General features: G+C 45.7%; 1 protein-coding gene across 2 annotated transcripts in view; it reads right to left on the bottom strand.

The window, feature by feature from the left end:
* Positions 1-13,861, bottom strand: part of LOC139268253 (apoptosis-inducing factor 3) — a 160,382-nt gene that overhangs the window by 74,230 nt on the left and 72,291 nt on the right. For both annotated transcript variants that reach the window (XM_070886303.1, XM_070886301.1), the window contains exon 3: positions 22-232. In XM_070886303.1, coding sequence (XP_070742404.1) covers positions 22-232 — 211 coding nt within the window. The remainder of the gene's footprint in view (positions 1-21; positions 233-13,861) is intronic.

The raw sequence follows: 13,861 nt of genomic DNA, 5'->3' as shown, positions 1-13,861 counted from the left end.
TGTGCCTGCACTGACACTTACTGCCCATCCTGGAGCTCATTCACGTGGCACACCGCCACCTCCACCATATCCTTTGGGTTGTGATAGGGGTCGGCGGCGATGGGCCGCTCCTCAATGTGCTTTGTGCTCCCGTTGGCCTTACAGGCGGGCATGGGGCTGACTTTGCCATTGGGGGAAAGGTTTTCCTTCTCCTTCTCCTTGTCGGGGACCATCACTTCAACTTTGACCTCGACTGAAAGACAAAGAAAGGTTTAAACCAGATGGCAGTGCACTGCCGAATGTTAAAACATGAAATGTTCTGAATAGCTACAAGGTTGACATATCTTGTTAATACAGCATTATGCACTATGGTACTTCAACATATTCCAGTAATATTGCAACAAATAACTCAGCACGTTCAAGAAATAGGATACATGATAGAATATCCACCAAAAGTTTCCATATTCTTTAAAATGTTCGACCAAAGGCAATATGAGGAAAAACTTTTTTACGCAGCGAATGTTTAGGATCTGGAATGCGCTGCCTGAAAGGGTGGTGGAGGCCGAGAGCATGCAGAAAACAAGCGCAGGCAGTGGAAAGAACGTGCGGCAAACCTGTCCCACCCTCCCTTACCCTCGACGACTGCCTGTCCCACCTGTGGCAGGGACTGTGGCTCTTGTATTATACTGTTCAGCCACCTAAGGACTCATTCTAAGAGTGGAAGTAAGTCTTCCTCGATTCCGATGAATGAATGAATGAATGGGAGGCAGACCCAAAGGGAGTTGGATAAGTACCTGAAGGACAGAAATTTTCAGGGCTACGGGGAGAGGGCGGGGGAGGGGGACTAGCTGAAGTGCTCTTGCAGAGAGCTGGCACGGGCTCGACTGGCCCAATGGCCTCCTTCTGTGCTGTATTATTCTATGCTTCAATGATAAACTGTGTGCATAACATGCAAATTTATTCTATTATTCCCACTGACTTCACTTCCTCTTGCCGTGGTTCAACATCATCTCAATGGGGCTGGGTTACAAAGGGAAGGAAGTTATACTTCAGTTGTGCAGGGCCCCTGGTCAGACCCCAGTTGGAGTACCACACTCAGTTTTGGACACCGCGCCTCAGGAGCGACATGCTGGCCTTGGATGGCTGCCATGACACCAGGGCTTCGAGGGTTAAATTATGAGGACAGGTTGTATTCCCTGGTGTTTAGAAGATTGAGGGAGTGATCTGATTGAGGTGTTTAAAAGGTTAAAAGGGTTCAATAGAGTAGATACAGAGAAACAATTTTCTCTGATGGGGGAATCAAGAACATAGGAGGACATAATCTTAAAATTAGAGTTAGGCCATTTAGGAGTGAAATCAGAAAGCACTTTTTGACACAAGGGTTGGTAGAAATGTGGAATTCTCTCCCCCAAAAGGCTGTGGATGCTCGGACAATTGGAGCATTCAAGACTGAGAAGGTTAGATCATTGTTCGGTAAGAGTATCAAGGGATATGGTGCTAACAATGTTCCCACTAAAGTGTGCGTGCGTGTGGTTGTGCAGTGGTCTGAGAGGTCCCGCGCAGGCTGCTCACTGGCTTTTACACTGCAGATACCGCGCAGGTGCAAAGATGTGATTGGGCCTCACATTGGGGGAGGCGGGCCACACAGAGGGCAGTGCAGCTTACAGAGAGCGTTGGTGCTAAGGCGCGTAAATGGAGTTAAATTACAGTTTAGCCATGATCTGAATGAATGGTGGAGCAGGCTTGAGGGGCTGAATGGCCGACTCCTGCTCCAATGCTCCATGTATAGTCTACAACACCAAGTAACTTTGCAAGTCCGCATGTCAAATCCGTTGATGTCCAACTGAATTCTACTATGAGAATTATCACCAGTACACTTTTATCGACACCAACATCTTGGCTGCCCATGCTTGCATCGCACCACTACACCTGCGCCGTGAATCTGCAGTCTCCAGAGAATACAACCACTACACCAGCAAAGACATGCCAATCCAGGCCACCTCGAACAACCTACCTCCAACCCATCTCAAATATGGAAGGCCATTTTGGACCATCGCTGAAGCCCTTCAGCGATCTCCCCTCAGCCTTGATGACCGATGGCAAAATGCTTGGAAGAACTGCGACATAGGGGATGGATTCCTTACAGAGGACCCCACAGTAGCACCTGAACGGTGGACAACCATCAACCACCTTAGAACCAGCCATGGTCGATGCTGCCACCTTTTCATCCCCCATCATGCGACTGTGGAGCTCCTAACCTGACCCTGGAGCACATCATTGAGCATTGCCCTCGGAGGAAATTCACAAGCAGCCTACAAGATATGCACGCTGTTACACCGGAAGCTTTGGCCTGGATATCTGGCTTAGCTATTGACATTTTATTTGCTATTACCATACGAAAGAAGAAGACGACTTTGCAAATCCAACAATGGATTGAAGTCTTTAATAAATAGTCATTTGCTGCTTGTATTGACAGGGGTGCTGAGGGTCGGGTCCAGCAAAGGGGCTGAGAGCCCAGCGGGGGCGCGGTGGTCGAGCCCAGCGAGGGGGCAGTGGTTGAGCCCAGTGGGGGGGCGGAGGTCGACCCCGGGGGGGGGGGGGGGCGGAAGTCGAGCCCAGTGGGGGGCTGAGAGTCAGGCCCAGCAGGGGATGCGGAGGCCGAGCCCAGCGGGGGGGCAAAGGTTGAGCCCAGTGGGGGGTGGGGCAAAGGTCAAGCCCAGCGGGAGCAGGAGGTCGAGCTCATTGAGGGGCGACGCAACATATAACAATGGCGGGGTCGGAGCCCAGGGGAGGTGCAACAGAGCTTGGCCTCCAGTCGCCTTGGTCAATCCTCACCACTGGACCAAAGCCTAGCTCTGACAAGCTCGTGTGGTGGCTGGTGTGTAACGGTCACCACACGTTAAAAAAAATCCACGCACAGGCATCCTCCACCCCTTTAAGATGTAACTTATTGTAACACCTGCGAGCCCATCTTTTTTTGATGCAAAGCGTGTCATCCTCTTTATGAGGGACTGCTGAGTAGTATTGAGTAGCCCTCATTAGCACCATATCAGTGAACTCCTGGATGCAATTGGTCAAGCGTGATCTGATCTGATCATTATTATTTGAGTCCCATCCAAAGCATTAACTTATCGAGCTCTCCGAACGCTGACGGACTTGCTGTACATTTCCAGCATTTCACCAGGAGGAACAGCCCACCAGCAAGAACGAACGAGTTGCCTTTTATGACAATTCGCTCCGGCCTTTGATTACAAACCACACCCACTGTAAGAATTATATTTCAGCCGTTGCAGGAACAAAATGGGAAATATCTTGAAGGAAATCCGATTGGCCAGGCCCAACAAATGATAAAATGGGACAAATGAAGAATCACACATGAGGATTTTCTCACCAAGATGCCGTCCATCGTGTCCCGTGAGGCGGCCGCTATTATTTCAAGAAAATCCACATTAACAGTGGGTGCCAAGCTCAGGAATTTCTATGCTGTAGACTATAAAAGCCAAGTTGTGATGATCAGTCTACAAAGTTAGAGCACTATATATAGATGTGGGCCCCACATTATAAGAAGGCTGTTGAGGCGATAGAGAGGTTATAGCATGTATTCACTAGGATGTTGCTTGTTTTGAGGAAATACAAATGCAAACAGAGACTTGGAAAATTGGGCGTATTTTTGTTAGAACAGAGATTATGATGTGCATTGATAGAAACCATGTCCACCTTTATGAATAGCTTAGATAGGTGGTTGAAGGCATTAACCAGGAGAGGCATGAGTTTGGGGCCCAGAAGAGGTGCAGCAGAGCTGGTCTCCAGTCGTCTTGGTTAATCCTTGTCACTGGACCAAGACCTACCTCTGTCAAGCTCGTGTGGTGGCTGGTGGCTGTTTAAAAACAATCCACGCACAGGCATCTTCCACCCTTCAACATGTAGTTCGGGACCTGGAATATTAGGTCCTTCATTGAAAAACCTGTGAACTTTTTGACGTGGAAGCAAGTCATCCTCGATTCGAGGGACTGCCTATGATGATGATGATGATGAAGGTTGACAGATAGCGGGATAAAGGGACCAGGGAACAAGCAGGCAGATCGGGCAAAGACTGCGGCTCGAGTGATGGTTTTCCATGTTGTAATTTTGATGTAATGTCCGAAAGTGACAATGAGGGACGTGATGATAAAGCCCTCCATTTAATTGTGAGGTCGCACTGCTTTTCTGCGGTGATCTTGATGTGAGGTGATGCAGTTCTGCTTTAAGATTGGTGCAGGCAGGAGGCCGCTGTGCCTCACAGACCAGCAAATCTGCTGACCATCAGGAATGAAGCCTCTTGCAAGCTCCCCTTCAGGATTTTACCTGCTGTGCAAAATTTTAATGAGGAAATTTAATGAGAGAGCAATGTCACAGGGCTTGAAGGGCCTTCAATCATTTTGTGTAGTTAGTCAGCAGTGACTGCATTACATCAGTCAACACGGATTTAACACTATGCCATGCAGAATGGAAAAGAGTCATTGCACAATGCATGGGGTGGATAATAATATTTACATCTCTCAAGCGAGTCACTTAATTCCTCTCATAGCCAGAGCATTTTAACATGTCCCACCTCTGCCTCTAATTCAGCCCTATCCTGCACCAAGTCCCGCTCAACCATCAACCCAACACCCTCAAAACCTCCTAAAATGTTCACCCTCGTGTTTAATCTCATCATGGCCTTGCTCCTCCCTATCTTTATAACATCGTCCAGCCCTACAACCCCTCCCCAGAACTCTCCATTCAGCTGACTCTGGCTTCTTTATGCATCTTTCCCTTCCTTTGCCCCACTAGGCCCTAAACCCTGGACTTCCCTCAATAAACCTCTCTCTCCTCCTTCAAGATGCTCCTTAAAACGCACCTCTTTGACCAGACTTTGGGTCACCTGTCCTGATATCTGCTTTTTTGGCCTGTTGTCTAGTTCTGTCTGATTACATTCCTGTGAAGTGCATTGGAATATTTCTCTACATTAAAGATGCAATATAAATGCAAGTTGTTGTTGTCATCTCACTCTGAGCTATGAGGGTCCGAAGATGAAATGAGCCCAGACCATCCCTCAGCATTGACTCTCGTACAGTGAGCCATCGTACCACACCATCAACAACTAAATATAAACCGGCATTAAATTGTCAGCCTCACCCAGGGTGACCTGTCTATGCAATAAAAATGTTACACCGCTGCAGCTGGGCATGAGCATCTCAGGTCGGGTTATTTGCTGAAGTAGAATAGAGGGAGCTTTATCCTGTATCTACTCTGTGCTATATCTGGCCGAGAAGTGCTTAACACTGACACTGGAAAGTGATGCATGCCCCAGCACTAAGGAAAGCATTTATATAGCGCCTTTCACAACCTCAGGACAGCTCAAAGCGTATTACAGCCAATAAAGCACTTTTGAAGTGTTGTAATTTAAGAAACGCAGCAGCCAATTTGCGCACAGCAAGCTCCCACAAACAGCAATGAGATAATGACCAGGTAATATTTTTTTAGTGAGGATGGTTGAGGGATAAATATTGGCCAGGGTTAACTCCCCTGTGCTTCCTCGAATACTGTCATGTGATCTTTTACATCCACCTGAGAGTACAAAACGGGGCCTCGGTTTAATGTCTAATCCGAAAGACAACACCTCTGACAGTGCCCTCAAAACTGCACTGGAGTGTCAGCCTGGATTTGGTGCTCAAGTTTGTGGAGTGGGACTTGAACCCACGATCTTCTGACACAATGATTCCTTTTACCTTGACGAGCACAACATAAGAACATAAGAACCTAAGAAATAGGAGCAGGAGTAGGCTTTTTGACCCCTCGAGTCTGCTCCGCCATTTAATAAAATCTGATCATGGACTCAGTTCCATTTCCCTGCCCGCTCCCCATAACCCTTTATTCCCTTATCACTCAAAAATCTGTCTGGCCTGGAAATCCCGGCCTCTCTGGGTCCATACTTAGTGTGTACGGACCAGGGAAGGCATCGGAAAAGCCGGTTTTCAGTGGACAATGTGCATGCGCTGACCGGCTTTTCCAATCTGTCAAGCTCCAGCTTGACAGATCCTCCGTATCTTCACATCCAGGACATTCGCATGGGTAAGATTGCGGTATTTACCCATATCTCAGCCAGCAAATGTCCTGAAAACTCTTGTGCCTGATAAAAGCAGGAGCTTAGCCTATTTTTACAGGCATAAGAGTTTTAAAAAACACAAAAACATTGTAAAATAAAATTTTTAAAAACATTTTAGTGTTAAAAACCCTGCCCACTAAGGTAAGTTTATTTTAAACCATAATTAAAAAAACTTTTTTAAAAATCAGAAAAATATATATTTTTTCTCAGACTTTTAATAACTTCAATTCATTTTAATTATGTGAGGTGTGTTTTTTATTTTTTATTATGGTGTTTCGTGTGTTTGTTTGTTTGTTTTTTTTCTCATCAATACCAATGAGAACTCGTAGACATGGAGTTCCCATTGCTATTAATGAGAATGCTGTGGAATACTATACCTGATTGGTTGTGCAGTCACACGTGCCTGCACCTTCTGCGTCCGAACCTTGAGAACGGGAGCGCGCTTCGCAGCACGGGAAGAGAAGGCCCCCGGAATCCGAGGCGCCTCCGAGACCGCCAGGTAAATTTGTAAAAATTCTCCGGTTGGAGGCGCTCGTTCAAAAGAAGCCTCTGACCGGAATTTCAGGGTCTTATCTTGGCCTGAAATATATTCAATGACCCAGCCTCCACAGCTCTCTGGGACAGAGAATTCCATAGATTTACAGCCCTCAGAGAGAAGAAATTCCTCCTTATCTCAGTTTTAAATGAGCAGCCCCTTATTCTGAGACTATGTCCCCTAGTTTTAGTTTCCCCTATGAGTGGAAACATCCTCTCTGCATCCACCTTGTCGAGCCCCCTCATTGTCTTATAAGTTTCAATAAGATCACCTCTCATTCTTCTCAACTCCAATGAGTATAGGCCCAACCTACTCAACCTATCTTCATAAGTCAAACCCCTCAACTCCGGAATCAACCTAGTGAACCTTCTCTGAACAGTCTTCAATGCAAGTATATCCCTCCTTAAATACGGAGACCAAAATTGTACGCAGTACTCTAGGTGTGGCCTCACCAATACCCTGTATAGTTGCAGCAGGATTTCTCTGCTTTTATATTTTATCCCCCTTACAATAAAGGTCAACATTCCATTTGTCTTCCTGATTACTTGCTGTACCTGCATACTAACTTTTTGTGTTTCATGCACAAGGACCCTCTGTACTGCAGCACTTAACAATTTTTCTCCATTTAAATTCTAATTTGATTTTCTATTTTTCCTGCCAAAGTGAATAACCTCACATTTTCCCACATTATATTCCATCTGCCAAATGTTTGCCCACTCACTTAGCCTGTCTATATCCCTCTGCAGATGTTTTTATGTCCTTCTCACAATTTGCTTTCCCACCCATTTTTGTATTATCAGCAAACTTGGCTACAATACACTCGGTCCCTTCATCCAAGTCATTAATATAGATTGTAAATAGTTGAGGCCCCAGCACCGATCCCTGCGGCACCCCACTTGAGTCACTGTTTGCCAACTGGAAAATGACCCATTTATCCTGATTCTCTGTTTTCTTTTAGTTAGCCAATCCTCTATCCATGCTAATATATTACCCCTAACCCCGTGAACTTTTATCTTATGCAGTAACCTTTTATGTGACACCTTGTTGAATGCCTTCTGGAAATCTAAATACACCACATCCTTGGTTCCCCCTTATCCACCCTGCTCGTTACATCCTCAAAGAACTCCAACAAATTTGTCAAACGCGATTTCACTTTCATAAAACCATGCTGACTCTGCTTGATTGAATTACGCTTTTCCAAATGTCCTGCTCCTGTTTCCTTAATAATGGACTCCAGCTTTTTCCGAACGACAGATGTTAGGCTAACCGGTCCATAGTTTCCTGCTTTCTGTCTGCCTCCTTTTTTTTTAAATAGGGGCGTTACATTTGCGGTTTTCCAATCCGCTGGGACTTCCCCAGAATCCAGGGAATTTTGGTATATTACTACTATCCACTATCTCTGCAGCCACTTCTTTTAGGACCCTAGGATGCAAGCCATCAGGTCCAGGGGACTTGTCTGACTTTGGTCCCATTATTTTACCAAGTACTACTTCTTTAGTGATAGTGATTGTATTAAGTTCCTCCATCCCTATTGCCCCTTGATTATCTACTATTGGGATGGTTTTAGTGTCTTTTATCGTAAAGACCGATACAAAATACTTGTTCAAATTCTCTGCCATTTCCCTGTTCCCCATTATTAATTCCCCAGTCTCATCCTCCAGGGAACCAACATTTACTTTAGCCACTCTTTTCCTTTTTATGTACCTGTAGAAACTCTTACTATCTGTTTTTATATTTTGTGCTAGTTTACTTTCATAATCTAATTTCCCTCTCTTTATTATTTGTTTTAGTCGTTCTTTGCTGGCTTTTAAAAGTTTCCTAATCCTCCGGCCTCCCACTAGTCTTGGCCACATTGTATGCCCTTGTTTTCAATTTGATACCCTCCCTTATTTTCTTAGTTAGCCACGGACGGTTATCCTTTTTCTTACAGTCTTTCCTTCTCATTGGGATCTATTTTGTTGCGAGTTATGATATATCTCCTTAAATGTCTGCCACTGCTCATCAACCGTCCCACACTTTAATCTATTTTCCCAGTCCACTTTAGCCAACTCTGCCTTCATACTTTTGTAGTCTCCTTTATTTAAGCTTAGGTTGATTTAAACACAATAAACACATCAAAGCAAGGAGGAGATGGAGCACCGAAGATCTTGTTAACTTGTTGTCTGGTGAAGAGCTGCCCCTTTAATGGGCTGGGTAACTGTGGAAAGTTATCCCTTGCCCTTATTCCTTGAATAAACACAAAGGAGATTCTTACCGCCCTTCCCGGACGCCTCTGCAGCTAAGAAGGTTGAAATTAAAGCACACAGTGGTAACTTTGTTCTGACTCTCTGAGCCATGCTGTGTTTGATAATCCTTTTCTATAATCCTCCAAGTACCAAAACTTTCAGCTGATGATTACTTTTCAATGAATTGCTGACCAGGAGCTGTCCTCTGCTCCGACTATTCCGATGACACTATTCCACACTTTCCATCCACAACCCATTGCACTGGTTTCCATCTTGATTTTCACTCTTGGTGTCAGCTGTGGTTCAGTGGGTAGCACTCTCACCTCTGAGTCAGAAGGTTGCTGGGTTCAAGTACCACTCCAGGGACTTGAGCACAAAATCTAGGCTGATGCTCCAGTGCAGTGCTGAGGGAGTGCTATGCTGTCAGAAGGTGTCATCTTTCTGATTAGATATTAAACTGAGGCCCTGTCTGCTCCCTCAGATGGATGTAAAAGATCCCATGGCACTATTTCAAAGAGGAACAGGGCAATTCTTCCCAATGTTCCTAGCCAATATTTATCCCTCAATCAACATCACCAAAACAGATTATATGGTCATAAGGTGCTATCTAAATGCAAGACTATCTTTCTTTTTCATTTTTCTCTTCAGTGCGATCGACAGCAGAGGTTTGCTGGGGCAGGACATCCACGCTCTCCACAACTGATCTGCCGCGAATCCTGGTGAAATTTCCGTGGTCACCTTCATTTAAATATTTTTGGCAAATTCCTGCTGGTATTACTGTTTGCACTGAGGAGCTTACCACTGTGGATGGGGGAGAAGCTCACGGTTTGGCTGTGTCGGTAAATGGCAACTGCTGCAGGACTCACATCTACAGCAACTTACTCAAAGAAAAAAATATATATTGAAGCCTCCAATAAAGTTCACAAGGTTCACAAATGCAAACCTGGCAATCCATCAATTGGCGATCCCACCCATTAAACATTCACTGTGATGCACTTCTCCTGGCAATGCTGATTTTGTGTTCTATTATAGTCTTCTTAGCATTCAGCATGGCTTACATAGGATTTACAATACAGAAACAGGCCATTCGGCCCAACCAGTCCATGCCAGCATTTATGCTCCACTCAAGCCTCCTCCTGTCTTTCCTCATCAAACTTTATCAGCATAACCCTCTATTCCCTTGGCCCTCATTTGCTTGTCTAGCCTCGCCTTATACTATTCGTTTCAACCACTCCTTGTGGTAGTAAGTTCCACATTCTCACTACTCTCTGGTTAAATAAATTTCTTCTGAATTCCCTATTGGATTTCTTGGTTACTATCTTATATTGATGGCCTCTAGTTATGCTCGTGTCCACAAGTGGAAAGACTCTCTCTGTATCTACTCTATCAAAACATTTCATAATTTTAAAGACCTCTATTAGGGCACCCCATCAGCCTTCTTTTTTCAGGAGAAAAGAGACCCAGTCTGTTCAACCTTTACTGATAGGCATACCCTCGCATTTCTGGTATCATCCTTGTAAATCTTCTTTGCATCCTCTCCACTGCCTCTATATCCATTTTATAATATGGCGACCAGAACTGTACGCAGCACTCCAAGTGTGGTCTAAACACGGTTCGATACAAGTTTAGCATAACTTTCCGACTTTTCATTCTATCCCTCTAGAAATAAACCCTAGTGCTTGGTTTATTTTTTTATGGCCTTGTTACCCTGTGTCACTACTTTTAGCGAGTTGTGTATTTGTACTCCGAGATTTACCCCTCCACCTCACCCAGTCACGCACCCTCCAAGTAATAAGTGACCTCCTTATTCTTCCAACCAAAATGTAATACCTCACATTTTTCTGTGTTGAAATTAATTTGCCAATTATATGCCCATTCTGCAAGTTTAATAATGTCCTCCTGTAATTTGCTGCAGTCCTCCTCAGTATTGACTGTCCACCACCTCCCCCCATCCCTGCAATTGTGGGGGAGAAATTCCCCAGCGGCCATTTGGGGACGGTAACCCAATCGGGGAGGGACTTCCTGCACCCGCCGCAGAGGTCCCGCCCTGGCTGCGAAATTGGGGTTCCCATCCCTCACGGGAAGTGATGTTGTGCGCTCCTCTTCCTGTTGGGGCGGATTCGGGGGCACTACTCGGGCAGGATCCGCAGCGCAATGCGGCTTCTCCACGTAGCGCTAACATGTTCAATGCCCCTCTCCTTCCATTAAAGGGGAGGGCCTCTGCGCACTCTGCAGGGCCTGTGACGGCCTCCACTGGGCCACCAGGGCGGTGTGGTGCCGTGGACACAGCCCAGCAACCAAACGGAATGCCAGGCTGCACAGGGGCGGCTCGGACAATGCCCCTGAGCAGCAAGACAGCCGACCGGTGAGTCGGCCAAAATGACAAAATGTCAGATAACGGTCCTGTGAAGTGCCTTGGGACGTTTTACTACATTAAAGGTGCTATATAAATGTAAGTTGTTGTTGTTTGTCTTCTGAAATGCCACACTCAAAGAGACTCCAATCTAGGAAACGTGAGATATATGGGTAAAATTTCGGAATCCTTGCCAATGGTGAGGTACTTCAGTTGGTGCCAGCACATACGGAAATCACAGGTGCATTTGCTGCGATCTTCCGTTATGCACTGGCAATAGACGAGCACTTGGAAAAACCTGCTTTGTGATCTATAATTCACTCATTGAGTTAATAGTAACTTTTCCTGGCTTGTTAATTGAGAGCTATTAGGTCAGTCCACTGGTAGAATACACATTGTTGCCATTGGTCCCCATCATCTGCACTCGACTTATTCATGGGAATCTGAGAGGGACTTAGAAGAAAGAAATCTCCAGGATCTAATAGTTTCCACCCCAGGATATTAAAAGAAGTAGGCAAGGAAATTTCAGGAGTGTTAATAATCTTTCAAGGCTCTCTTGATTCGGGAGTTGTGCTATTAGACTGGAAAATTGCTAATGTCACCCCATTACTTATGAAGGTGGGACAGAGAAACCAGATAACTACAGGCTTGTTGGTTTAATGTCAGTTGTAGGGAAGCTATTAGAATTTGTCATTAAGGACAGAGTGACTGAGAACTTGACAAAATATGAGCTGATCAGAGTGAGCCAGCATGGATATGTTATAGGTAAGACTATGTCTGACTAATCTAGTTACATTTTTGAGGTCACTAATAAAGCAGACAAAGGAGTATCTATTGACGTTGTCTATATGGACTTCCAGAAAGTATTCGATAAGGGTCCAACACAAACGATTGTTGCCAAAAATGAGGGCACACGGAACTGGAGGTAGCCTCTTGACTTGATTGGAAATTAGTTGGGAGGGAGGTGACTGAGAGTGGGGACAAAAGGTAGCGTATTCTGTGCACATGTGAGTATGCTCACAGGTTTGTAGAGCTGTTGATGCTCCTCAAATTCTGGTTCACTTCAGTCCCACACTCTTGATTGTTGGGCACCCTGTGTGGAGGGGAGCGGGACCTCCTCGTAGGACTTCTCCTGGGCATTGCCAAGGTGGCCATCAACCGGTCCAGGCAGCGGGCGGCCGAGGGGATCGTTCAGCCCGACTGCCTGCCTCTCTTCCGCGGTTACACCGAGCCAGGGTGTCCTTGGAGATGGAGCACGCGGTGTCCACCGGTACACTCGCGGCCTTCCGTGAGAGGTGGGCACCAGAGGGACTGGAGTGCATCATCACCCCCGGCAACCAAATTTTAATTTGATTTTATATGTTTTAAAGTTTAATTTGTTATATTGCCGGTTTTAATGTCCCCCGAGTCAGGGGTCACTTGTACAATTTGCCTCTCGGTGCCCAAAAAAAACCCACAAAAAAACCCCACAAACAAAACCACAAAAAAAAGGAAAAAAACAAAAAAAGGGCACTTAAAAATTATTTGGAGTGTCCTCCCCCTTTAATTAGGGGGGCACTTGATTTAATTTGTTAACCAACCAAAAGAGTTGTAGAGCTGTTGATGCTCCTCAAATTCTGGTTCACTTCAGTCCCACACTCTTGATCTTTGGGCACCCTGTGTGGAGGGGAGCGGGCAGGTCCGAGGGCCTCCTCGTAGGACTGCTCCTGGGCATTGCCAAGGTGGCCATCAACCGGTCCAGGCAGCGGGCGGTCGAGGGGGTCGTTCAGCCCGACTGCCTGCCTCTCTTCTGCGGTTACACCGAGCCAGGGTGTCCTTGGAGATGGAGCACGCGGTGTCCACTGGTACGCTCGCGGCCTTCCACGAGAGGTGGGTGCTGGGGGGACTGGAGTGCATCATTACCACCGGCAACCAAATTTTAATTCGATTTGTTTTACGTGCAAAGTTTAATTTGTTTAATGTATCGGTTTTAGTGCCCCTTTAATAAGGGAGCATTTGATTTACATTTGTTTTTACAGTTGCAACAAAATAGTTGGAGAGCTGTTGAACTGCGAGTGGCTTAGCCAGTCACGTGATGTTCACAAGACTCAATAAAACCCCAACCAGTTGGGTTCGGGGGAATCCACTATGAGGCAGGTGATTGTGAGCCTGGTGGACGAACCAATAATGTGTTGTGTGATTCCTAAACCTTTGCTAATAAACCAACTAGTTCTTAATAGCAATGTGTTGTTATGAATTCTTAAGCAAGGAACCCATGAAGCAAACAGGTAGCTACTCAGATTGGCAGGATGTGACAAGTGGGGTTCCCCAGGCCTAAACTTTTCACCAGATGACTTGGATGAAGGAATAAAGAGTTGTATATCCAAGTTTGCAGATGACACTAAATTAGGAGGGACAGTAAATAGTGCAGATGGGAGCAGGAAGTTGCAATGGGACAGAGATTAAATGAGGGGGTAAAATTATGGCTGATGGAGTTTAATGTGGGCATGTGTGAGGTCATTTCTAAATGGTGAGATACTCGGAACTGCAGAGGAGCAAAAGGATTTGGTAGTCCAAGTACACAAATCACTTAAAGCTAGTAGACAGGTACAAAAAGCAGTCAGAAAGGCTAGTGGAATGTTGGCATTTATCTCACGGGGGCT

Source organism: Pristiophorus japonicus, chromosome 8 (assembly GCF_044704955.1).
Source record: "Pristiophorus japonicus isolate sPriJap1 chromosome 8, sPriJap1.hap1, whole genome shotgun sequence".
Taxonomy (NCBI): domain Eukaryota; kingdom Metazoa; phylum Chordata; class Chondrichthyes; family Pristiophoridae; genus Pristiophorus; species Pristiophorus japonicus.
The sequence above is the reverse complement of the archived record's forward strand: the minus strand, read 5'-3'. Positions and strand labels throughout refer to the sequence as shown.